At 45.7% G+C, this 27,209-nt stretch overlaps 1 protein-coding gene across 1 annotated transcript in view; it reads left to right on the forward strand.

Annotated features, from left to right (window-relative positions):
* CAPN13 (calpain 13) overlaps positions 1-25,664 on the forward strand; it is a 46,051-nt gene extending 20,387 nt beyond the window's left edge. Inside the window, exons 8-22 of the mRNA XM_086626321.1 lie at positions 888-973; positions 2,390-2,464; positions 3,156-3,322; positions 4,826-4,974; positions 8,044-8,204; positions 9,776-9,812; positions 11,523-11,585; positions 12,635-12,692; positions 13,771-13,838; positions 15,529-15,597; positions 16,696-16,774; positions 16,822-16,892; positions 20,007-20,199; positions 24,340-24,395; positions 25,638-25,664. Of these exons, the coding sequence (XP_086482447.1) occupies positions 888-973; positions 2,390-2,464; positions 3,156-3,322; positions 4,826-4,974; positions 8,044-8,204; positions 9,776-9,812; positions 11,523-11,585; positions 12,635-12,692; positions 13,771-13,838; positions 15,529-15,597; positions 16,696-16,774; positions 16,822-16,892; positions 20,007-20,199; positions 24,340-24,395; positions 25,638-25,664 (1,359 nt within the window). The remainder of the gene's footprint in view (positions 1-887; positions 974-2,389; positions 2,465-3,155; positions 3,323-4,825; positions 4,975-8,043; positions 8,205-9,775; positions 9,813-11,522; positions 11,586-12,634; positions 12,693-13,770; positions 13,839-15,528; positions 15,598-16,695; positions 16,775-16,821; positions 16,893-20,006; positions 20,200-24,339; positions 24,396-25,637) is intronic.
* Positions 25,665-27,209: the final 1,545 nt, after the last annotated feature.

A 27,209-nucleotide genomic window follows, 5' to 3' on the forward strand; every position in this document is an offset into this window, starting at 1 on the left:
TCTCGTTAATGGTCTCCCATAGGAGTCTGGCTTTGGTTTATAGCTCCTCGTGCCATAGCATGTTTGGCGCCATCATCATACGCAGTGTGCAGGGGTGGAAGGATCCCAAATCCCATTGAAGAGGAAGCAGGCTGTTTCATCTTCATGCTGCTCATGATGTGTACAGAGAGGAGAAACAGTCTTTGCCCCACCTTACAGGAGTGCCAAGGCAGCCAGGGAAGTGTCTTGTGGGAAAACAATTTCAGACTGGCCAGGGGCTGGGCCTTTGCCTGGGAAGAGACTACCATGGCATTTGTTTCCGACACTGCCTATGTGCATAAGGAAAGCCAGAAACAAAAAGGTTTGCTTCTCCTTTGCACTTCCACTATTTCAGCTTCATGGGTGGAAGTGAGTTGTTTCTGGCTTAAAGCAGTGACAGCAAGAGGAGGAAAGCACCAAACCTCCAGCTGTTGGAAACCATAATACTGTAGAGGCACAGATTCTGTTTATCATTATCTCTCCATGCTGTTGACATTCACTCCAGGCAGTCTGGTAGCCTGGTTCCTCAAAGTCCCTGCCTTTTCTGACTCACAGCATCAGATGTGCAGGATTAGGCACTGGACTTTCCCAAGGCTGTTGAAGTCATGCGGTGTGGCAGGAATGCTGCTGCTTCCCTCTGTGTCAGCTGTTCACTGTCCTCAGGAAAGCAAACTAGGCGCAGTTTTCTCCCACATGTTACTGCTTTACAATGTAGCAAAAGGCACTGATGTTTAGCTGCAGTCAAATGAGATCAGAAGTTAAACCAGGCCTCCAAGGTATAGCAGAAGATCCATGTTATCACCCATCTCCATTGAATATAACAATTGTGAAAAACTGTGACTGACTTTATTTTTCTTTCCTCTTTACAGATAGGCTACAAGAATGGCTGGAAACACCTCATCAGGATTTGGAATCCATGGGGCCATGGGGAATGGAAGGGGCCCTGGAGTGATAAGTATGGTCTTAAAGCTTCAATCTCATAAGGAGAATCACTCTTTTATAGTGATCCTTACTGTAAAGGATCTCTGCCTTGCACTCATTATAATGACGCAGACATTTCTAAATCAATTTATTATAAGCGTTATTTCCATCTGCAAAGCAACTACCCACAGAAATCCAATCCAGGGAAAACTAATGCAGCATTGGTTTTATATGTACTCCTCACTAGGCCTAGCTCAGCTATCTCTTTTTGTCTTTGTGTACATTTTTCCCAGTGGGTAATTCCAGATAAGTCATGGATGAAAGAGTTGTTATTACCTGGAGTATTCTCTGGCCATGCACCTAGACACCAGCTGGCTGCTTCTATTGAATTCTCCTGCAGCAATCGTGCATCCACCTTCCTGCTCCTTCTTCCCCTCCTATGAGTCTGAATCTGGGAAGAGGATGGCTAGCAGAGTCCGTGAGAGTTGGGCAGTATTTTTTTGCAGTACTGAACACGGAGACACAAGAAGGGTCCTTGATTATTGCAAAGGCGAAGTGGCTTGAACTGATCTTTTGCATCCTGTGTGCAGCTTTGGAGATGCAAGGACCACTTTGCTGCTGTGTGTATAAGCTAACTTCTCTTTCCTGAGGAAAGCAGTGATACAGAGGAAGGCTGCAACAGTGTTTTGTAAATAAATAGATGTTAGTTTTCCTGGTGGAATTGCATCAGTGTTTTCCTAACTAGAGAGATGTTCAGGTGTCACACTGACATGATTTAATAGCATCCCACCTCTCCTGTTGCTAGCGACACTCATAACTTCTCTGCTGAGAAAAGTCAGGCTAGCGTCTTGCGTCTGGACGGCTTGGCGGGTGGTGCAGAGATGTTTAAAGCTGGGATAGTAGCTATCTGCTCAGACAGCATCGTCCCGTTTTTTGGAAGGGTGAACTATAATCCTAACTGTAATTGAAATGTCAGTAGAGCGCGTTCACAGGTAAGCTGCATAAATCAATAAATTATTGATTCATGCTCTGTTTATTTATCTTACACTCCACAGAAAGTACAATTATCACTTAATTATGAACATGCTGCTTGGAAACAACACATTTGACTAGCTAATGTGCCCTCTACACGTCAATGTAATATCAGCACTTCAGAGTGCTATGCCTTAGGCACCTCACTACTCTCCAGCATGGGGACAGGTGACCAGGGCTTGGAGGACAGAGGCAGGATTCCCCATCCCAGGATGGGCAACTCGGGCACAGCAAAGGTGCAGAGCTCTGTTTGCTGGCCTTGGCTATGAAAGTATCAAGCACAGTCCTGTTCCCAATGTGCAGTTTGCTCACCCCTCCTGAACCTCCATGATTTAATGGACTGGTTAGAGGAATGGGCTGACCAGAGTGATGGAAAATGGTGCCTCACATCTGCTTGTTGATTTGTTCCTGTTTGCAGCTCTCCTCAGTGGGACCATGTTGATTCTAAAAGCAGAGAAACCCTCCTCAGAAATAAGGATGATGGAGAATTTTGGTATTTCCCTATTGATCCTTCTGTCTACCAGGTTTTCTGTTTGTGTTCATTATGAAAAAAGAGTCATTTGGGCAGATCTGCTCTTAGTGATGGCTCAAGGCACCCTGTGTTATCTGTGTGCAAACAGCAAATGGAAGGTTGTCCTGACCCCATGGTGTCAGAGGAGAAATGGCCAAGATTTAGTAACAAGCTGGTGAAAAAAACTGAAAAGTGAGAGAAGTAAAAATCCAGCTTCCCGAGATCTAGTCATTTTGTCACACTGTTGTTCCCCATAAAGCGCCTGGCTTGAACCTTGGACTGGCTGGTGCTCGGAGAGAACAGGTGATTGAGCAGGTCATAGAGCTTGTGCACTTGCTCTGCGGGTTCTTGTGGTTTTCACTGGCTTGAGCAAAGCATGAGTGCGGGGCAGGACACTGCGAAGGGACAAAGCAAAATGCAGTGGCAGAGATGTGCTGGAGATAGCAGGGGTCCATCTAGGTACTACCGAACATGCCCTGTAATTTCCCTGGGGCTTAAGGTGTAGTTAGGGCAGCCCAAATGTATCAGAAGCTGACCTCTTCTGCCAAGTATCAGCCAGCTCAGCTACAGACTGCAGAGCTCTCTGTAATCCCCTTTTAAAGACATGGGGGGTGAATGTGAATACCTGACTGGTGTCTCAAGCTGAAAGCTGAGATTTTCTCCTTCTCTGCAGGATGTCTTGTGAAAACTTTCAGGAGCAGTTTTCCTGGTTGTATATATGTAACAGCACCCCAACATTTCTTGACTTTGGAGATCAGCCCTGCACAACATGGTCCGTGGACAGACACATCAATCTGTGGAGTCCAGCCCTTGCCACAGGCAGGAACAATTATTCCTCAGGTAACGAACGCTCACTGCAGTCAGCCAGTCCTCTCTTCCTCTCCACTGGTGCTTACAGTGAAACATTCACTTTGAGCACTGAATTGCAGAAATATTGATTGCCAGTGGTTAATGCCTGCCCTTTCCCATTACAGCTCCTATCAGCTAAAGAGGCAGAAACAAAGCAGCAGCACCGGCTGCTGAGTTAAAACAGGAGACTTGTGATTTAGAAGCCCTAAACTCTTTAAATCAAAATGTGCTTGTCTTTCTTCTTTCAGCCAGTTGCAGTTAAGTGTTACTGGGGACCTCATCAGAAAGTCTGGTCTGGCAAATATGTAGCTGATCTTACAGAGCAAGAAATACTCTGAAATTAAATGAATTTGAAATGAAAGAATCATGCTATAAAGCTCTGTTTTTGAAGGTAGAAAGGCCTTTGAGCAGATAAGACCATTGGTTTTACTGTCTATGCAAGGACTCTCCTGGCATTGCAAGCCCTGATTATTATTAGTTTATTTGTTTGTTTGTTTGTTTGTTTGTTTTTAATTATCTTATCTTACTTTTTTACAGCTGCATCAGTATTTGGACTCTATGTTTTTAATCTAAGATGGTAGCATGTGGTCAATGAAGGAGCTTCTCTTTTCTGCAGCTCTGATCCCTGACTAAGCAGCAAACAGGTTCCAGCCTCCTCCTCATAACCTTGATCACCATATCTCAATGGGTGATAACAAAGCAATGCCTGTGCTCCTGCACGCTACAGGCACTGGGACTGAGCAAGGAGGTGCAGGGACTGAAGAGAGAGCATGTGAGCAGAGCCATTTTCCTTGAGCTGTGTTTTCCACCAGCCCACTAGCAAAGTTCCTGTCCAAGTACAATCAGGCTAAACCACAGCTTTCAAGGCCACCCAACACAGCTACACGGCTTGAAGTCCAGACTGGTTTAAGCAGATGCTATCATCTCAGTCTTTTTTCCTCAGTTTGGGCATTTTACTGCTTTCTTATCAGGGATGTTTCCTGTGAACCAAAACCTTGGCCAAGAAGAAGCCTTTTCCCTCTGGTGCTCAACTGTCTGTCTTGCCCATCACAAGTCCATCACTTCCATTCACTGACAGGAAGGAAGGGGAGGATAGCTTTGCACCATTTTGTCTTTTCTTTTCACGTGTTTATGATCTCCAAGCCACAGTCCTTTTCAGCTCAGCCACTGGGTCAGTCAGCTGTTTGAGAATCGCTGCTTTTCTGCCTCAGGGAAAGTGTGCCATGTAGTTGAAGCAGAGGTAGGGGGATTGAGAAATATGCATGACTTTTATGACTTTGCCAGAGATTTCTAGAATGATTAATGGGCAATTAGTTCAACTCCAGATGCCTTAACTCTTACTGGTAAAGTAGAGACTACAGTGCTCTGTTGTATTGAAAGCATCTTGGAGCAGTAAATGCCTGTTCCTCTGGGTCTGTATGAGCAAGATCTTACACAATAGGCTACTACTGGGACATCTGTGTGACTACTATTGATCTATTAACACTTTCTCAGCAGGTGCAGTTTCAATGAACCCTCAGTATTTCTTCAAAGTGCCAGATTATGACCCGAAAACCTACAATGTAGTCATTTCGCTCATGCAAAAACATGCTGAGGATATGCAGGATGCAAAGAACCTGAAGATTGGCTTTTTGATCACCACGGTAAGCACAATCAGGTATCATGCAGGCACTGTTGTTCTCTCTGTGACTTATTATAGCTGTACATGCAAATGAAAGACTGAATTGCCTTTTGGGCTGTAAAAGTAGAGCAGTCGGTATTTGGAGTGAACTTCTTGATGCCTTCTATCTTAGAACATCACAGGAAAAGTACAGTTAGGCAGGCTTAGCTTCCTTTATTCATATCTTAAGAGAGGAAAGGTTCAACTTTCAGTTCTGTGGCATCCCAAACCGTCTCTGGGAAACCCAAGGGATCCATAGGTTACAAGAGATGCCAGGGCAACATCATCCGTGCCCAGTGGTACTGGTGACATGCCTTGCCGGCCCAGCACACGGCATGACAGCCAGCATTAACCACAGCACTTAAGCAGTACTCCAGTTCTAGTAGGGAACAGAATGGCCTCTTGTTCCCCAAAATGGGGCCTGTTTTACTCATCTACCCCTTTCTATCACAAAAATGTCATGTAAAACCCTTTTGCAAATACATGGAAGATTTTTCTCAAGACCAGTGCAGAGGTAATTCACTCAGTTATCTGAGACCTCCACCATGATTTTCCTGGTTTGGGGTGTTTTTTCTTGATAACTGTCCAGGGAGATGCCATTTCAAGGGCAGTTGTCAAAGCATTAGCAAGGTTACTGAAAGCGCAATTGCTAGTGCAGGTGGATGCTTGTCTTTTCCAAGTTGTTCTTTTTGTGGGCTGAGGGGAGGCAGGATGGGGTTGTTCTTAAACTGAAGAACAAAAGGAAGCAGAGATTGGTATGACCCTAGCTTCACATTTTCCTGAGCACTGGAGAGGTTTGCTCTAGCCCCAGACTTTGAATAACTGATGCCACAAGTCTAGCAGCTCCTCATAAAGGGAGAGCATGGCTTTGTAGCTCATAAAAAACAGTGTCTGAGAAATAAAAGACATAATAAAAAGAGCATCACTCCAGCGAGTGGAACTCACTATCTCTACACAAGGAGATCCTCTACCTGGTGCAGATATCATGGGGCCAGCTGTGCCACTCAGAAGGAGCTGCTACTCCTGATAAATGGGGAATTCGCTGCTTCCAGCATCCTCATCAGCTGTCCTGCAACAGTCACCAGACATGGAAGTCTCTGCATGCTCTTGCATGATGCATGCCCACCTTGATTAGTTATCCATTTTGACAGAAAGGACCCTTACTGGGAGGTGATGACAAAGGTCTTGAGTCCCTTGAAAAGAGATTGTTTAATCAGGAAATACACTAGAGGACAGATTTGCTCTAATTCTTGCTTTATATTTAAAAATGTCTTTCTTCCCCTTCAGTTGATGCTCAGGTGTCTTCATTTAGTTTTTCTCTCTCTTGGTATATTCCCAAGGATGGATGAAATCCAGTGAGACATGTCCCTATGGGCTGTCAATCCATGGGTCACCTCAGGGTCAGTTTGGGCTTCTGATCCCAGATCATCTGCTATGTAGCAGCTGAAGGGCAAGGCCAGAACAGGCTGTTACTAGGGGCACCAGAGTACTGTGGAGCACCTGGTCAATGAGGGAAAGAGGAGTGTCGTGCTACTCTGTCACGTCACAGCTTTTAATAATGTAATGTTATTGGTACAAATCCACACAGCAGATTATAGAGAAAATATCCCCCCATGGACACAGCCTGAGTATTTTAACATGAGAGCTGGTCTACCAGCCGCTCACAGCCAGGCGAGCATTCTGCCCTGGTAGCAGCAAAAGCCAGATCCAGGAGCTAAAAACCAGGGTAGGTGTGCAGCACTGTTCCCTCAGTTCATTTCCTGGCATCTAGCCTCAGTGCCTGACAGCAGTCAGAGGTGACATCTTTACGTAAAAGTTTACAAGGGGTTTTCTTTGCACCAGGAAAGTGTAATTGCTAAGATTCATGGGGCTTCACTCTTCCTCCCTCAACTGCTTTCACTGCCAGTACTCATTAGCAGTATCATTCATTGCTCAGTACCTTTTGAGGTGCATTAAATTGTTGCTGTGAAGTAAAAAGGGTATTATCCCTTGGTAGGATGAGAGGGAAATGCTGTGCAGGCAAGGATGCAAACCAGAATGGACATATCTGATAGCTCTAGGAAGCCTTTGATTAAATATAGACGTGGAACACTAATACATGGCTGTGAGGGAAGTTTAATGTTGTGTGATAGAGCTGAGCAATGCATAGAGGCTGATTCTTATCTCACACTGGTTTTGACTCCATTGAGATATTAATCTGCTTCTGCTTTTTACCAGAAGGAATGTGGAATGAGACTCAAAAGTGAAAAAAGTATTACACCATTTATTTCTTTGCAGCACTGCCCACTTCTGTCTGCTCAAGATCCGACCCATAATACTTGGCAGTCTACATACCTCCCAGCCTTCTGTAACAGTAGTGATCTTTTTTTTTTTTTTTTCTCCCAAAATAGCAGTTTTATGTTATTTTCTCCCGAAGGCATGGCTCATAAATAACTCTGCCATGCTGTATAACCATTCTAAATGGAATTTATACATGCTGATGTATTTTGGGGAATATGTTTAGTAAGGGATTTTTATTATGCTATCTTTACATGTCATCATAGTAATAGCTGTTGCATTATATTTGTTTCATCTCAGCAAAAATACTGGAATAACAGAAGAAAGATCAGAATATTCTATTTTCTTGTGACACTCGCTGGAAGGTTTGGGTTATGATTTTTGAAGCATTGTCAACTGGGTGAGACGCTTAGTGAGCTCTCTGATCACTCTGAGTCACGCTAGATCTCAAGGAAGTTTTAGTAAAGAGTATTCATCCTTGATTCCTTCATGAACTCCAGTCTGCTTAACGTTAATTGAAGTTCTCTTCAAATCCACTTACATACACTTTGCCTTTTGTTTCTTTCAGTTCTTCAACCCTTGTGCATCTTTGATGTGTCCTTGAACAAAGTCTGTCACCTGGGTGGGCTTTTCGTTCCACTGAAGAGGTTAAGGCGTGTTAGATGCAGTGTATATTTAGAGAGCTGAAGGGATGCAAGGCTGCTGTGGGTGCACTTTCTGATTTGCTTTGGTTCTTGATGTGGAGGGGAGATAGCCAGCTATATTTTTCTTTCAGGAGAACTCCGAAGTTCTGAAACAAAGTTTTTCTCTGACTCGAGACGTTACCAACTACTTTATCTTGAGCGCAGGAACTTATGCTGTCATTCCTTCTACAACAGAGAAACAAGAATTTGAATTTCTCTTACGAATTTTTGTGAAGAATCAAGACTACAATGAGTAAGATGATAAGTATTCCTTATAGGCCCCAGACTTACAGTGTGCTAGGATTTAACAATTTAATGTCAAGATAACTAATGTGGCAATTTGATTTTAATGGACTCTAGAAGCGTGTTGGGAAGACACAGCTGAGTGTTAAGCACCATGTTGAGGGGGATCAGACATATAGTCAGATACACAGGGGTGACCACAGCAGAACAGGGCAATAGCTCATCTGCAGCCACCAAGGGTCTCAGCTTTGGTACAGAGCCACACAAGCAGGCAATAACTGTGAGATATATCGTGTGTCCCCCTCTGAGGAGATCTCCCTTTAGTGAAAGGAGGGCTGAGAGATTGTTTTTCTTAACAGCTGTTGTGTAGTGTCTTGTGTTGTGTCGGCAGGAGACCAGATGGATCAGGTCCCATTCTACTCTACAGAAGCAAAGACCAGTGAAAGGCCTTGATCCTTTCACCCAGCCATCTCATAGACAGGCTGGCAGGGCTCCCTGTGGGTGTGAGAGGGGCCTTGAAGATAAGTTTGGTGGAAAAATGATATCTTAGTTCATTCAAAGGCAGCTGTTATCACATTTTCATATAAATATCTGGGTGTGTTTTACGTAAAGAACAAGCCCCAAGATTCAGTCTTACCAAATGACCTTCTAGCATCAGATTTGCATTGTCTTTCCTTTAGTAAGCTTTACAGTGGAGGTGGTTGCAGGTCTTACCTCATAGACCCATATCTTAATAATGAGATTGCTTTCTAGGCTTTGGCTCCTGGCAAAAATACCTTGAACTGACTAAGGCAACTCCTTAGTTATGGAAAACAAATATGAGAAGTCTGTGCTCTGGGCTGGACTGCCTTCAGCATGACGAGTCATGCGCAAGACAGCTCAGCCTTGGGAGGCAGGTCTTTCCAGGAGAGCCTGTGACCCTCACACACCTTCTTGAGCTAGGCCAAGCATGAGGATCCCCTTCCTGTGGGTCTCTGAAATTCTCACCTATATAGTAGCCCAGATGCTAAAAAAATAGGATCTGGCTTGCCTAATTTCTTTACCAAAAGCAAAACTCAAGTATCGTATGTCGCTACTAAGTGAGTCTCAGAAGGAATGGTGACCTCAGCTCCATTTCAGGCAGTCTGCAGACATTTAAAACATGTGGCCTTTTAGTAGCCCGGATGATATTTTTATATCTGACTATTAAACTAGGCAAAGAGAAACCAGGTGAAAATTTTATGTGGCTCAAGGCAGGGCAGCCCTGTCTTCTGTGTGGTGAGGTTAGTCCTGGCATGATCAGAATAAGACAAGTTACCTTTTCTCTGCTGCTAGTGCCAGCAGGGCTGGCTCAGGGAAGGCAGTCACTCCAGAGCAGCCAGAAACTCAGACCTGCTCATGTCTGGTTGTGCAGAGAGACCCAGGACTGGTACAACAGGCTTGAGTGAATGGGGACTGGCTGGGAGGTGTGAGCACTGAGCATCTTGTGGGGCCACAGGGTGGGTGGGTGCTCCGGTTGGTGCTTGTCTTCTGCCACATCTGCAAATTAATACCCGAAAAGGCCTGTTCTCTCCCAATTTGACTCTTGTAACTCTTTTCTAGGAACTCAAACTCCCTGTCCAGCCCAGTGCTGCCAATGGTAAGAGTCTGTGAAAACTGATGTGGATACTGGTGAGGGTGAATAGTTCCCAGAGAGCTGACCATTTGGTAACCTCTACTGACTCCTCTTCTTCCTTCCCTGCATACCAGACACCACTCTGCTCTTCTCTCCTTTCACCACTTACTACTTGTCCCAGAGTTTGACTCTGGCACCCTGCAACCTTGCTGGGAGAGCAGATGACCAGCCTGAGGTACCTTTCTGGAGAGAGAGGAGTGACAACAAAGCCCTTCTTCTTCATATATGTCTTTTTCAGAGCCTGATTCTTGGAGAAAACAAATCTTAGACAATCCCTCTGTCAGCCTGTCCATCTGTCCTTTCCACCTCTCTACCTTTGACATTTTGATCAACCAAATATAACAGGAGGGAGAGCATTTCAAAACTATTAAATTCTTGCAATGTCTGTAAAATGGGGATGTATCTAAGGAGGAGAGAGGGGGAAACTTTGATGAAAAAGTCACAGTTTGAGTTTGCCCTCTCTTAAAAAGACCTTACACCTGAGAGCAGGTTCATATATGTCTTCACTATGGGAATGGCTTCATTTAAGTTCTTGCGCCATATGAAGCACAGGAGTCCATAGAAGTGAGGCTCAAAGCAAATTTATTCTGATTTTCATCAGGATATCTTCACAGATGTAAGGGAAATTGCACTTCAAAGCTGATTGTGCCTCTAGTTCAACCCACATTTCAGCTTGTCTAGCCCAGTTACCATCTGTTATTTGACTTCCTCGCCCTGAACTGTGGAAACTACCAGAGCGGGTCCAGTCCATGCTGCTGTCTCGCTGGTTGCTTGCAAAATCCTGCTGCTGAGAGGCTGTTATTTATAGCAGTGCAAACTCAGTGCAGATCTTTGAAGCCAAAGGTGTAAAGCTGCTTCAGGAGAATAGAAAGTTCCTTCAGGAGTCCTTTCCTTGTGATTCATTTTCCAGCCTGCAATTAGGTCCCATTAGAGGGGTAGTGTAAATGGTAGCTTATTATCTCTTTCCACTGACAAGCTGTCAGTTTACTTGACTGTTGTCGCCAATGTTTTGACTTTGAAAGATTATGGTACCCACACCTTCTGCCCTTGTTCAGGTATTTGGGCTTCACTGGTGTGAATTATCTCGCACAAAGCTGAAGGCATTGGGGCTCAGGCTTAGATTTTTGGGGGAAACTTTATAATGTTAAGGATAGTTCCTCTTAGTGCCTGGTGGATCTCCTCACCAGAGGGTTGAAAAAAATCACTTAACCATTAAATTGGAACTGCTCAGGTACAGTCAAGCCTGCCTTAGGGGTTGAAAAGGTAAAAGAGAAATGAAAAGTCAACTCCTGCTCTGTTTTCTTGGTTCACATCAATCTTCACATGCCCTAAGCCAGTGATTTCAAACAAGGGCCATCAGTAAGGATCAGGCTTTGTATCACTATACTCATGTATTAACTTGCTGAACTCCACCATGGATGTGTTCTATTGTCTTCCTCAGACCCTGAGCTGCTCCTTCCTGGTTGTACTAAGTAATGTCATCCAAACTATGCTTCTTCCTTCATTTCAGCAGCTGTTCCTTGCTCCCAGTCCCCTTTACTTCTGGAGTTTTAAAACCGCAGCCTGTACTGTATATTCCCTGTCCTTTCTAAAGTGCTGTTTGGATCTGCAGGCTTCTGCCTGCAGTTGTTTTGTAACTGAATTATTTATGTGTGTACTTTGTCTTTGATCCAGGATGTACCAAGACAGAACCAGGACAGCTCCTACAAGGCTGTCTTCCTAAGATATGCTAAGCAGGTATCCTATCTAAAACATCTTGCTCAAAAATAAAAAAGGCATGTGGACTTGCAAAAAGAAAAACTGATTAACAATGTTGATACAAATCCATTTAGAAAAATGTTTTTTTGAAATGTAGCTCCATCCTCAAGTGCATACCCTGAAAACAGTATTGATTGACCTGCCAAAACCCTCTGAAAAATGGGACATTCATCTGGGATAGATTGGCTAGCCTCATGTATCAGAGGAGGATTGGAGATTTGTGGTTGTGCTGGTGATGGGCTTGCATGTGTACTTTTTTTTTTTTTGGCTTCGGTTTGTTTATTTACTGAAAGCAATTAGAAAGCCTTGGGTATTCCCCCCTCTCATCAGCATCATTTTCCATTTGCCTTCGAGGCATTTGGAAACCAGACATCAGTCAGCGTTTGAGTAATTGATTCCTGCTCTTCCTGAGCCAAACTCTTGTGTGTTCACAGGAGATGCTTTTAATGGTTTAATAAACTGTTACAAAGAACTCTTCAACTTAGTCAAGAGCAAAAAAAAAAAAATTGCTGCCAAAAAGTCTTTGCACAATGGACCTCTTGCAGTTAACAATTATATCAATGCATGAAGGTGAAAATGAACACGGGTTGCCAGGCTGAATGCCCTGGGGGTGTCTCTGGAGGGAGGCAGTCAGGTTCACTGGTGGGTTGGGTGGATCAGGGGGAAGCAGGCAGCAAGGCCTGTGCACCCAGCCCGCTCACCCAGCTGTCTGCTGTGCCTGCCCATGGGCAACTCCCCAGCTAGGGGCTGGTGAAGTCAGCGAGTGTTCCCATCACTGCTGCAAATCCCCCACAGAGACAGGGAGCATCTGTAACTCCCCTGTAGACTCTTGTAGGGAGGGACTAAGAGTGGCTCAGCAGCATGGAGGGTTTTGTTAGGCTCCTATGGGGGTGCTGCTGCTCCTCTGATATAAGCAGAGGTCCTTCTCGGTTGCCACTGTTTGTGAATAAAGAAGCCTGGGGCGCAAAAGTGACACAGGAGAAAACCTTATGCTTACAGACCTTTCTTTGCATGTTATTCTGCGTTAGGGCTCAGCTATTGATGCCTCGCAGCTGCAACAACTCCTTAATGAAGTGATCCTGCAAGGTAAAGCTTTTACAACCCAGCTAATGTCTTTGGTGCTTCCCTATCCTTAGTGGGGTGTAAATTAGACAAAGGATTTAGTGCTGTCCCGATGATCCTCAAAAAATCCTCAGAGTGGCTTACCGCACTGTTGGATCTTGAAGAATGAGCAGTGCCTCCACCAGGGTTCCTTTGGAAGAGTTTGGTTTGATTTTTTTTTTTTTTTTTAAATCAAAGTGATGTTCACATGAAGAAGATGATACAACCCAGACCAGCTGCTAACAGACTCTTTAATGCATGGTCATCAGCAAAGCTGTGCCTCTGTTTGACAACTAAATTTCACCTTCCCCCCGCCAGTTCTGCTGTGGAATAGCCTCTGCTCTTCAGCCCTACCCTGCCCCATGCTGCCCTTCTCCTGGATGTCCCTGCAGCCCACATGAACACCTCTTCCTGCTCTATACTCTACCAATTGCAACAGGAACACAGTCCCTGGCTGGGTTGCACCAGTGAGTGCCCTAGGGAGCTGTGCCTCCCACTGTCCTCACTGTCACCCAATTTCTCTCAATTCAGCCCTGGCCTCCATCACACCTCTGCAGAGGCCTCAAGCTGGCTTTCAGCATTTCCCAGCCTTCTTAACCTGCCCACCTTGAAAATGGCATGAGACAGGGGCACAGCTGGAAGGCTCGAACCAACTCAGTCATGCACAAGGCTCAAAGTGCTCCTAGAACTTGCTAATTCAGCATAAATGGCCTTTCTTGTCACTGTCATTTCCCATATCCTTATTTCAAGAGGGAAGAGTTTCCATCAGGACAGGTTAGGTGGGCAGAGACTGTGCAGAGTAGTTAGTTACCTGTGAGCCCAAACAGGGCACCTGTCCTTGGGGAAGGGAGCAGTAGAGTTGTCTGAGACACATTAGACTCCCTCAGTGGACCTCAGCCTGGCATGTAGCCCTTGCTGCTGCTTGAGACCCTGAGCCAGATCTGGGGCTTTTTAGCTACATGAGCCTTCAGACTGGTGTCCTCCTTCCCTCCGAATAGTGACCTGGTGCCTCTGTAACCTGTCTCACTCTCACCAATTCCTTCTGTTTTGCCAATCCTTGCAGATGAAATGACCAGCCTGGGAGGAACATTCAGCTTTGATTCATGCAGAGGCATTTTAGCTCTGATGGATGTATCCTTTCAGCAGAAGCAATAAACTTCCCTGGTGCTGTCCATCCTTGCCTTGAGTTATGCCTGAGCTGAGCGTCCCAGTGTGAGAACCTGCAAGTAAATATTAGCCACAGTCCTAATAAATAACTGTCCCGGCATCTATGCAGGACTTTGCCATGCATGCCCTGGCTCTGGTGTCTGTGCTGACAGGTGAGGGTCAACTTTTTGCTACCAGCTAACTCTTTGCTCTCATTTTCCCCTCTGCAGGGCCTAGGGCTTGGCTAGGCTACACCCTTGAGCGCAGGGTCCCAGGCAGAGCCCGAGGTAAGGAGGCAGCACAGAGCTCAGGCCCAGCTCAGCTCTTCCATCACGGCTGCAACCACGCTGGCCTGTGATGGCAGCTTAAGCAGGTTGCTAGCACTGCCAGCAAAGCTGGTGTTGGGGCAGAAGCACTGTCACTGTTGAATCACAGGCACTTCCCTGGCAGGCCATTCATCCTTCCTAGTGAACCATCCCTATTTAGATGGATCATGTAGTCTTTTTGCTGTTAACAACACTGGAAATACATTGCTGGCTGATGTAGAATAAGAAGGCTCCTTGATGAAAACGTAAATTCTCCCCTATGTGTTTTCTCCCCATTGCTTGCTCACTGTCTCTTTTCTTCCATGCCTTGAAATAACTTTGAGACATTTTCAGACCTTTATAGACTGCCAGGGAATGAATAAAAATGATCAGAAGTCCCTCTCTCTTTCCAGCTTTCTGCATCTAGCTAGTGAAAGAGACTTTTCCGTCTTTCCAAAGCCCCTCCTGGGCTAAGGGGGCACTGTGAATGCATGGCACGTGCAAAGAACTGACAAAGCTACTGCTCTGCTTTAATTCAAAATGGATTTTTCATCCTCTGGGCTGCATACAACCCATGTACGGTGTGACCTATCTTGGCCTGCAAAGACAGGATCAGGTTTTTTTACTCAGGTTTCATGGCAGTAGCACTTTTCTGCTTATATTTCACTGGTGATGAGTTTTGCTTTCGGGGAGTTTTTGCCATCTCAGCTGCATCAGGTGAGGTGCTGCATGCCTGCCCAGAACTCCTACCTAGATGGTGTATGGAGGGGAGCAGGTCCACTGACATGGGTCTTCGAGCATCACCATGTCTGCTGACACCTCTGGGCTCCTGCAGCTCATGGTGGGAAAGTGTTTTCTTGCCTGTGGCATATGCATGGCTCAAAGGCTGCTGCTGCCTTCTGACGGCAGGCATCAGGATCGGCTCGTCCTGCTTTTGGCTCCTTCAGTGCCAGTTCCTCCAGGAGGATCCAGGCAGAGCTAATGCTGTGCTGCCTCATGCACAGAGGGAAGTCAATGTGCACATGTGGCCTGGAGTATGGGATCACGTTCATCCACAGGGGCCTCTGTGCTCGGTGGCTATATGTCAATTGAAGCTATCACTGCAGGTTCCCTTGTGGTTAAAGGCACCATATAAATAGAAACCTTTTGTTTGCGAGCACAGGTATGAGCAGCTATACAATGTGCCAAAGAAGGTGAATTTAACCCTAAGGATAATTGAAGGCAGAAAAGCTCTTGGCTTTCTCAACACAAAGGAACAAACAGAAGAGACTGCATCTTATGTCTGCCTTTATGTGACGGCAGCATCCTCAGGAAAGAAGACAGTCAGGTTTAGCTCTCATTAGCTGCTCAATTCTTAACTAAATGCACAGCTCAACTCGAACGGACAACTGACACTCCAGGAGTTCGGGAGCCTCTGGCGAAGTCTCACTAAGTACATGGTACGTGGGGGCTGCTCTCTCTTCTCTGCTGATACTGTACTCTTGGGCTTTTCATCAGCAGGGAGCAGATGCTCTGTGATATCAAAGCACTGGGGGGAAAAATGTGGCAAAGGTTGCTTGCTTAGTGGGTCAGATTTCTATTCTCTCACGCAAAGGCTGGGAGCTCAGGAAGCAGTGGTGTGTGTAAAGTGCTCCAAACAAGCAGCCGAGGCTTTTCTAGCCCAGCGAATATTGAGGTGAAAGTGGGAAAAGGTAGAAAGGCCAATTAGGCTCAGAATCTGATGGAAATCTCTGTTTGTGTGCTACCACTGGCAATTTAAAAAAAAATCTTTCTAAGCTGAAATGAGTTCTGGAACAGAGTCATCTGAAAAATGTCACTTCCTCGTTGCTGCAGTTTGTAGTGGAAACGCGTAGGATCTGATGAAAGTTTATCTGGGAGAAATGTCTCTGCTCCAAGGTAAGCTTCAGTTCTGGAAGCAGTGAGGACAGTAGCTTGGTATTTATGGCCTCACCTAAATTCAGGCAGCTTCTCTGTGTCAAGTCCTTCTCCCTTCAGTCTTGCTGGAGGACAGGAAGATTTCCTGAAGCCTCAGAGTTGTATGGGCTCTACTTTGTCTCATCCATCTTGAGATGGTCTGAGGCCACCTAGGACATGGACCTAGTTCCCCATCTAGCAATGGTGCTCTTCCTGCTGAAAGCACCTCAAGTGTGGCTTGTGGGGTTTCAGTGGTGCGTTGGGAAAGATAACCGCACACTGTTCTGGGACTCAGGGACTCCTGGCTCATTTCATGTGTAACAGCCAATGTCTTTTTGGCAGTGGAGGTGCGAGTATTCCCATTGCTGCCTGCACACATAAACCAGGGAGAGTGAGCAAAAAGGCTTCCACTCACTCCAAACCATGGGATTTCTGACACTGCAACATATTGTCTGAGCCTTCTGGAAATGAGTATCCCTTGTCATGGTCACCTCATCTCATCCGTTGAGCTTCCTTGCAGCCTATTTATTAAGGAGGGAAAGCATCCTACATAATTAGATGTAGTAGTAAATTTGGGGAATGCCGATATAGGCTTGAAATCTGCCTTTACACTATTTTTTTAGGATATCTTCAGCAAGGAAGACAAAAATAATTCTGGATTTCTTGATGTGTCTGAACTGAAGAGTGCGATACAGACAGCAGGTACAACCATAGGTGCTGAGCAGCTCCTTTTCTTGTCCCTGTGGCAGTGAAGGAAAGGATGAAACAGAGGAGAAATAAAAAGAAAAGAGAAAGCGGTTTGAATTGCACAGAGGTGCCAGTAAGAGCAGAGCTCTGCTCAGAGGTCTGCGTTAGTTTAGGGCATTGAGACAGAAAGCTTATTTCAGGGAGAAACCCTTTGCCCTGCAGCTGGGGAGCCAGCAGAGAGATGCAGAGAAGCACAGTGCTGGCCAGGACCTGTAGACTGGTTCATCCATAGTCTCTCTAGGTCATGGACAAAACATCCAGCAGAGGAAAGGAGCAAGGAACAGCCGATGCTTGCAGTTACCCCCATTCCTGCAGTTTCCCTCCAGGACAATGACTAAGTCTGTAAGGGAAAGCCACAGTGACAGACGTTTATTTAGTTTGCACTGACCTCTGTTGGCTACAGGAATGCTGAAACTTGCAGTGAAAAGCGTGGGACCCCTACAGACGAGTGAGGCATTTTAGCTGGGTCATCTCTCTGGAGACTTTCGTACATGAAATACAGCTCCGAGACAGCAATCCTCTTCTAATCATACGGTAGGGAAGCTCCCATTTGTCTGCCTGGAGCTTGGAGTGGCGGTGTCCTCAGGAGAAACCTGGTGCAGCAGTGCTATCTGCGGAAGCCGTCAGCTCAGGGGATGTATGTGTAATTTTTTTTGTAGCTGAGAGGTGGGCAGAGCATTAGCATCTGCTTGAGGAGAGCAGCACTAATGTGCCAAATGTCAAAGGAGAAGCTGCCAGGTCCATTCTGTAAGAAAGGTGCTAAAGTGTAAAACTGGGAGGAAAATTGTACATTGAGAAGCCCTGGCAGCCAAAACAGTGCAGCTGTTTGAAGGGATAAAAAGACGCTATTAAATGGCAAATTCAATACATGTTAGGCTATAAGCAGTTCTGAGTGGAGGAAAAAAAGAAAATTATAAGCTCATTCTTGCCTCTTTCTGAGCCAGACAAATGCATTTGAATCTGGCTTTGCTTTAGGACGATCTTCCTGGCTTTCAAGCAGGAAGGAATGGACAGCCTCAGAAAGAGTTTGTGAGGCTGGTGCTACCTCTGGGAATGGCACTAATGCATCTAAATACAGCTCCCAGCCAGCTCTAGCATGAAGTGTTCAGTGCTTTCCCCAGTAAAACACCAAAGTGTGTGCTTAATTTTCCCTGTTGTCCTAATGCTTCAAAGCATAAGAGTGATGGGTCAAATTTTCAGCCAGAGTAAAGCAGACTAGCTGCATTAACAGCAGTGTTGTCCTGAAATGCAGGAGCATTCTCCTGGAATATTAACAAACTCCGCACTCGCCATGTTAAATGCATCAAAATAATTTTAAAAAATAGAGGAACATAAAGTCTGTATTTTAAAGCTTAACTAAAACCAGAGCGAGGAATCCAGCAGACAAAAGATGTGAGGAGTGACCTCACAAATAAGCAACAGCACATAACTGAAACATCCTGGGAAGAGAGAGGACTGACACTTCAGTCTTGTTGATGAGGTTGATTGAGAGACATTGCCAGGTGAGCAGATTTCACAGCAAGTATATCCCAGACTGACCATGCTGAATTGTCAGGGTTTTACTAGTGTGAGACATGATTATAACATCTTGTAAGCAACAGTACAATGCTTGCTGGAATCTGCTCTCCAGCGAGAGCTTGATTGAATTCCCACTGCCTTCAGAATGTTAAAAATGATATAGGGTTCGTTGCTCACTACTACAGTGGTTCTTGGCAGTGCTTTAATACCAGACTCAGAGAAAAACTTTCATTAGTTAGATTTTTTTAATTATTAACTTTTTCTCCTAGAAAAAATATAAAAGTATGTTTATCTTAATTTGAAATGTATCCTAAACCCAAATGTATTTCCATTATTTAAATATTCAGCATTGTGTGTCTGCTTCCTGCTGGAGACCTTCTCCAGCTAGGCTCATGCAACTAGAGTTTGTCAACATGCTGACCCACTTCTATAGAATCATAAAATGGTTAGGGTTGGAAGGGACCTTAAAGATCATCTAGTTCCAACCCCCCTGCCATTGGCAGGGACACCTTCCACTACACCAGGTTGCTCAAAGCCTCATCCAACCTGGCCTTGAACACTTCCAGCGATGGGGCATCTACAACTTCCCTGGGCAACCTGTTCCAGTACCTCACTACCCTCAGAATGAAAAATTTTTTCCTTAGATCTGATCTACATTTCCCCTCTTTCAGCCTAAAGCCATTGCCTCTTGTCCTGTCACTACACACCCTGGTAAAAAGTCCCTCTCCAGCTTTCTTGTAGGCCCCCTTTGGGTACTGGAAGGCTGCTTGAAGGTCTCCCCGGAGCCTTCTCTTCTCCAGGCTGAACACCAGCTGTATCTCCCCCTATGCAGGTGCAGATAAATAGTTTCCTTATTTTCTGCTTATTCAAGTAATTTGGCTCCACAATGAGTTCATTTAAACCTGAAAAGTTTAGAGCTAGTTGAAAAAACAGGAAAGCTTTTATTCCAGCTGAGCCACTAAAAACTAGGAGTGAGCAAATGAGACTTTTCTGAAGTCTCAGAGAATGTATTAAACCAATGCTATCAGTCCAGCTCTCTGCAGAAAATGACTCTTTTGTTTAGTAAATCAGCTTTTAGTGCAAAGTATATTTAAATCATTTCTCTTATGTAGCCAGCACATTTAGGGTAGTTTTATTTAACTAATAAAAGAATCGTTCTAAAAGGCAATTTTCGTTCATTCAATTGAATACCAATTTCCATCCAAACAGACTGTGACACAAATACTGAATAATCAGCTAATAAAAAAAGAAATGCACCCTTCACCTTTTTCTGATAGAAGAGAAAATGTAAAAATTAAGAATCCCAGGCATGCTATACCGCATAATAGCATGAGCGTGTGGTATCTCCCTGTTTAGCAGAAAGCGACAGTGGTATTGTAAATTCTATGCTCAGACTTTAACAGTTATAAGCCAAAGAAAATCACCCTTTCTCGCAGAAAATGAAAGCTAGAAAGGCAAAGTGAGATAACACTAGATTAGTTAGCTCCGTGCTTCCTGCTTGCTGACCTAATCCACAATTCGAGTAAGCAACTAGAAGGACTTTGATTTTCCATCACCCTACGCTGCCTCTTATGTACAAACCCAGGGAAGGGCAAGCTGCTGCCCAGGGGTGCAGAGACCCGGCACGACAGGGTGGGGGGGCTGAGGGAGGGCCCCTGCTTCTTTGCAGGGTGCAGAAGGCCATCACAGTCGGTCCGTCATCCCACAGCATGTCCCCAGTGCTGTTGTCCCTCTTCCCTCTGCAGGTCTGCCCACTAATGAGCAGCTCCTGCGCCTGATGGCTTTGCGGTACGGTGATGCTGCCAGGAGAATCGGCTTCTCTGACTTCGTGTGCTGCATGCTGCGCCTCGAAACCATGACCTGTGAGTCTGGGTGCCAGGGCCTGGGGTGGGGCAGGGGACGTGGCAGCAAGGGGATTGCAAAGCCAGACTGAGGGCAGCGGCAGGAGGTGAGGAACACAATGTGAGACATGATAATACATGGTTAGCAGCGTGGCTTGGAAACAACAAACCTGCCCAAAGTCCAGGCATCCCTTTGGGCAGCCTGGTTGCCAGAAGCCGGATTCGAATCCCACCTACAGAAGCAACTGGCTGGTAGAGAGCGGTTTAGTGCTGAGAGAAAGCAGCAGCTGGGAATACAGTGATGCCTTTGCTGAAAGGAGAAGGAAGTTTGGCCTTCAATTTCTCCACAGAGCTCATCAGAGTGCCTGTGGGCTGCAGCGGCACCATGCTGCCCCGGGTTTTTTCCTGGTGAGGAGTGATAGTAATGTATATCCAGAGCTGCTTCAGCTGCCAATCCTTTTTTGCTGCATGAATTTAGCCTGGCCTCTGCAGGCTTGTTCTTAGAGCCCCTATGCACTAAGAGTCACTTTCTGAAAACAAGATGTGTCCTTGTGCTGGTGCCCTTCCACACAAGCTTGAGCATCCCGGTCCACTCGTCCAGGGTGATGTGGAGGATTGCGGATACCACTGAGGGCAGTGGTACCCGCAATCCTCATGCATTCATGCCCAGTGAAGAGGAATGAGGCATCACATCTCAAGTGGAAGGCTTTCTCTTTTGGTTAAAAGTCAGAGAAGTCTGAATCACAGCAAGGGACGTGCTTTTTTTTTTTTTTTTAAACTAGAGAGATGTTTTTCCCACCAACTTCAGTAAAGTTCTCTCAGTTTTTTGCTAAGGAGAAGGTCTGAGATCCTTCTCAGTGGTTAAACAAACCCATGCCCTGTGTTGCATCCAGCTATTGTCTGGTGGTTGCAAGGAGGGAGTGTCTATGAACAAGCTTTTGCCTGAAAGTAAATGGAATTCTGTTTTACAAAAATCATAATTTTTACTACTCTAATAATAAGCATTTTGACAGGAAAAACTGGTAGTTAAACAAACCCAGCAATTGTGACCCATGTGCTAGACCATTGCTACAGCAATTTAGTTCATCTTTGGAATGAGCTGGGTTTCAACAGTGCATGGAAATGAGTGTTCGCTTTTTCCCATGTGTTTTTACCACTGATGTTTTATAGGCCAATAGTGGTCAGCAGAGCTGCCCGAATAATGCTGCCTAAAATCCCATTTCAGGGAAGAACAGCAGAAACAGCTCAGAAAGTCAGCGCGTGTCCTGATTTTAATGCTTTCATTAAAAAACAGATAACTTGTAAACATGGATTTTTTGTGATTATACATGTCACTTGCTGTAGATGAAAACTCTTATGCCTAAATTTAGTACCATAGCAGGTTTTTTTCGTCCTAAAAAAGATCCTCTTACATTTTAAGTGCCGGTGTAAAGATGACTCCTTTACATCCATGTGGAAAGGAATCTCTAAAAGCTTCATTGCTGTCTGTAATGAGTATCTTAAAATGCTCTCAACTCTTTCAGTTATCACTTTACAGAGGGTTTAATGTGGAATACATTTCTCCAACTTTTCAAATCATTGTGAATAAGATTGTTACAGGAGAGGATAATGGTGCCAAGTGGGAATAAAATGCAGTCCACCTTTACGACGATGTGAATGCAGCAGGAAAGATAAAATCTGTCCCATTAAATCATTGCTCGTCCTTTCAAGATAGCCAGAGATGAGACCCAAACCAAAAGCAGCAGCTTCTTCGCAAACTATTTAACAGGAGTTAATGAAGCAGTAAAGGGGCGCTTACTTCTGCCCGGAGGAGGTAACTTCAGCACTGCTGTCTGTTCCTAAAAAGGCTGTGGGGCGCAAGCCCAGCCCTGTAAATACAACCTTGTCAAGGGACTGGGAGTAACGTGGGGATTTCCTTGTTCCATGCACTTTCTTCAGAGCTGTATAGGCTGGATGTGCCTCACTGTGTTAGCTTCCCCCCCTGCCTCATCTCTGCTCTGGATTGTACACATAGCTCTGATTGCTTCCTAAAGGGGCAGATGAGCAGCATCTCCCAACAGCCTTGCGCTTTTACCTAAAGCCGCACGGGTTTCGAAACATTCATGATTGTCGTGGTTTTAGGCTGATCCAGCAACTAAAACTCACACAGTCTCTCCTTCTCCAATAAAGTAGAGAGGAGAGAAAAAAAAAAAAAAAACACAAAAGGACTGAGGGTTGAGGCAAGAACAGAGGGAGCACCCACCAACCATGGTCCTGGGCAAAACAGGCAGCGCTTTTCTCAAAGCAAAACAGTTTATTAATGATTACTTAGAAGGACAAAGGGAAATAAAAACCGATTACTTGAGAGGACAGAAAGAAACAAAACCAGATCTTAAAACCGACACCTCCCCCCCCCCACCTTCCTTTTCCTCCCGGCTCTACCTCCTCCCCCCAGCAGCACAGGGGGCAGGGACTGGGGGAGTGCAGGTCAGTTCATTCCGTGCTGTTACTGCTGCTTCTTTCTTAAAGGAGAAGGAGTCCTTACACCCTTTTCCCCTGCTCCAATGGATCCCCTACCCACGAGGAAAAATCCACAAATTTCTCCAACGTGAGTCCAGCCCACTGGAAACAATCCTTCCCCACAGATTGCTCCGGTGTGGGCTATACCACAGTCTCGGGTACTTAGGGAGCTGTAGCCACTCTCTCCGGCGTGGGTCGTCATGAAGACTCCAGATGCCTTTCTGCCTTGCTGTGCCCCCAACACGACCATCCTCGGGCTCAGGCATCTTCTCCCCACGGGCTGCGAGTGGGTCGCTGCTCCACCGAGGCCGTCCTGGTTGCAGGGGGGCCACCTGCTATCTCACCACCAGCTGCAGGGGAAACTCGGCTCCGGCACACCTCCTCCCGCTCCATCCTCACTGACCTGCTGTCGATGCAGCTGTTTCTCTCAGATCTCAGTCCTCTCCAGGTGAACTCAGCCCAGTGGGCACCCTGGGAGTGGGGTGCCCCCGAGTTCCCCAGCTGGCTCCGCCGCCGCCATTCTCCGTGGGCGGCTCCGGCCCGACGCAGGCAGCTGCCCGGCCGGGAGCCAGGGAGCGGGGGCAGTGCCCTCCTCCCTTCTCTGGTCGATCCTGGGCGAAGCACCTTTTCCGGTTCCCTTGTCCTGACTTAAATAGGGCAATTCGCAGAGGCGCCCTATTGGCTCAACCCCGAGGGGGATGGCAGTCTGATCCGGTGGCCAGAACTAAGCCTAACCCGGATCCAAAACCGGGGAGGTCGCAGGGAGCAAAATCCCTCTCCTGCCACCAGAACCACCCCCCCCTCCACATCAAACCATGACAATGATCTTACAATGCCTTTTCTGTTCAAAGTGGGGAAATAGGCTCCTGGAGAAGCGTGTCATTCAAGGATAGACAGACTTAAATTTGTTTCGACTTTTTATTACTATTTCTAACAACACATGTCTAGGAGAAAAGTGATTTCAAAATAAATAAGAATCAAAAAATTGTGTTTTGACTTTATCCAAACACTTGGTTCTGAACATTTCTCCGAGACAAACTGCAATATAGATGTGCATATAGAACATCAATATTTGAATGGATTTAAATTTTCTTATGGTAAAGTGTTCTGTCAGAAAACTTTCAGCAATGTTAATTTCAAACTCTAGCTGAATAACAGCAGCATCTGCATTTATATTCCCTTGAAAAAGCTTGTAAGGCATACTAATGAATGCAAGAGATTCACTTTCTTTAGGACACACTGTGATCGCTCACTGCCAAGGAGGGTGGAAAAGGACCAACAGAAAGTTTCCCTGTGGGAAGACGTGTTTCATTAGTTCACCATTATCCTGTCAGTCTTCAGGCAGGAGCTACTATTGGAACAAATTATGAGAGGAGATGAAAGCAGCCACACTGAGCACTCCCTGCCCCTACACTTTTGCCAAATTCTGGCCCTACAATTGGAATGCTTTCTCAGGCTGTGATCCAAGGGACAGGCTGAAGGGGTACCCAGCACAGAAATGAAATGTGGCTAGGCAGGACAGCATGTGTGGACACCTGAGCCAGGCAGAGCATCCCTGCGCAGAGATCACAGCTCTGGTCCTCAGCTCTCAGAGCCTTATGTCTGCATTGCATTCTTGCTTTCTCTTTATGAAATAGATTTTTTTTTTTGTTCTACTCTTAGATGCATTTCAAAACTTAGCAGAAGGTGGATCACAAATTTCAATGACGGCAATGGAGGTGAGGATGCTCCTCTCCCTCTCCCTCTCCCTCTCCCTCTCCCTCTCCCTCTCCCTCTCCCTCTCCCTCTCCCTCTCCCTCTCCCTCTCCCTCTCCCTCTCCCTCTCCCTCTCCCTCTCCCTCTCCTCCCTCTCCCTCTCCTCCCTCTCCCTCTCCAGCTCCAAAGTGGGACCATTGAGTAGGTTAGCAGGGGGGTGAAGTTAATGATGTGTGATGTATGATGCTAGGGGGGTTGCCTCTGACATCAATAGTGGTGAGGGTTTCACCTGGCTGGATGTGCATAATGGGCAGCCAGGAGGTATTTCCCTGGAGTTCCCTGGCCCCAGTCATGCAGCCTCACTAGAGTCAGCACAGCTTAGTGGTGGCCATCCATGTCTAAAGCAAGAGAGTCTTCCCTTACTGACACCAGCCTGTCATTGCTGGAGACATTGCTCAAAGTGACTTTGAGGAATTGACACAAAAAAAAATCCATGCCCTCATTTCTTACTGCCCCATCTGTTAACGCTGAATTGCAAAACATCTTGGTTTTAAGAAAGAAATAACAGACAAATGTTTGCTGCTGCTGTTTGTCTTAAAAGCACAGCCTGACAGATAGCGAGCCAAACTGGGATACATCAAGCTTTTTATCAGCTAGTCTGAAGCAAAAATCCTGCTGTGCTCCATAATGATATGCCCAAGTGCTGCATTTTATCAGTCTGGGAACTGCTATTTGACAATATAGTGTTTAAAAAGATTTTATTTAAAAAACCTTTTACAATATGGCAACCCCCCCATGGCAGGGGGGTTGGAACTAGGTGATCTTTGAGGTCCCTTCCAACTCTAACCATTCTATGATTCTATGATATTGCTGGCTTCTGTTTACACTCTGTGGTTAGTTCAGTGGCTCATAGTTGATTAAATTTTTGTTGCACCAAGAGCTGAGCAGAGTTTCCAAGTGAAAGCCCTGAACCTGTTTTACGAGGTAGTCTGTAGGATCACATTCCCAAAGCCTGCCATCCTTTCCACTTGCAGTCATGCAGATGTCATCCTTTCCCAGTGATTGCTCCTGCTGAAGCTGCTACAATAATTTGTCATGGAAAGCAACACATGGAAAGCCTTCGTAGGTCTGAATTGTAATAAGGCAGTTCCAAAACCTTTTAACCATCCTGTGCAGGACCCATGGTCACTGGGTCACAGCCTGAAGGTACCGAGACACATGTTTGAAGATGTATCTAAATGCACCTTTTCTTCTCCTTTTTCCAGTGGCTGACTCTTGTCATGTACACTTAAAGAGATGTCAGAGCTCAATGTGGCTGGTAAGAAATCTCATTAGTACTGTACATACTAAGAAGAAAGAGGTGGGTCCCCTTACAGGGGTCACAATGAACATGAGTGGGAGCCTTACAGAAAGCTCATCCTGGAGTTATGGTGGGTTTTGAGAGAAAGAGAAAAGGTGAGAGCTGCAGCATGAGTGGGGCTGGAGAGGGGCTGCAAAGGGAATTGGACTTTGGGCTATTTTTTCTGGGATGATGACCTTACCAGTTGCTCAGACCACCAACGGCTCAGTTAGCCACCTGCCTCCTGTTTCCACCTGAGGTGATGCATTTTCAACAGATCAACTAGCAGAACGTGTCTTTTCTGTCTTCTTCTGAGGGATGCAATTACTCCTTCATGTCTTACATAGCTGCAGCAAATGTAAAGCCAAGTAGAGGATGGAGATAAAAGGTCACTTAGATATTTTGATCAGTCTGATTTCCTATTTTTAACTGAATTATGTAATTTAGTCTACCTTTGAACAAAAGTCCCTGCCTTGTGCTTCATTAGATGTTTGCTCCCTCCCTGTCACACCTTGAGAGAGGCTTTTTTTCCCCGAAGTTCACCTGGACTTTCCAGTTTTGCTACTTGGTTCTAGTGAAGGACTCTGCGTTTTCCTACAAAACTCGTTGTGTTTATACATCCATAATCCATCTCAGCCGTAGTACTTCTACTAGCCCACTGGGACACAGCTGTTCCCAGTTGAAATGGTAAAGCATTAGTGCTGGGCCCAGACAGGTGGCACTGAGGAGAAAACAGGGAGGAAACTCAATCCTTAGAGGAAAGGTACAGTGGAGAGCCAGCAGCCCCCTGCCATTGTGTTGTGGTTGACCCCAGGAACTCATGGACAACCCATGGGCAAAATCATATGCTTTTCTTATCAAGCTAGTTCAAAAACTGAGTGGAAAAAACAAAAAGCCAGGACCTTCATTGAAATCCAGGGGCTGCATCCAGATAAGCCTTCCTATAGACAGGAATTACAGTAATAAATAATACATGAACAACATTTCTGGTATCTCACATCCTGTTTCTGAAGGCATTGAATGCCAGCTCCGGTCAGAAACTGAAAGGGACAATGTATAATCAGAGTGTAAATTACACTCCCCCAGAGAGAAAGCATGGTCGATTCAGACTCAAGGAAGGGACAGCTCTGTGCCTTTCACTCTTGGCTCCAGGACAGCATCCGTGCCTAGCTACTTCTCTGTCTTCGCTGCTAATGGCATCCGGTGTGTCCGTCTGCAGCGGGAGCTGGACTTCACCACAAAACACCGTGAATGCCTTCACCCCTCTGAGCTCTGTTGACACGTGGTCATTTGTTTGAAAGTCTGCCCTTTGCATTCGGAGGGCTTTGGGCAGTGCACCTTCCTTTTGTGACAGCAAAGCTGTATTTTGATGTGTTGATCAGTAGAAACAGGTTGTTCACAAACACAGCAGCCGCCCTCGAACCATAGAGTATCACTAGGTAAATATGAGACTAGAAGGACCTCCCTTTGGGGGATGAAGTTGCTTAAATTATTGCTT

Source organism: Tauraco erythrolophus, chromosome 2 (genome assembly GCF_009769465.1).
Source record: "Tauraco erythrolophus isolate bTauEry1 chromosome 2, bTauEry1.pri, whole genome shotgun sequence".
NCBI classification, from domain to species: Eukaryota; Metazoa; Chordata; class Aves; order Musophagiformes; family Musophagidae; genus Tauraco; species Tauraco erythrolophus.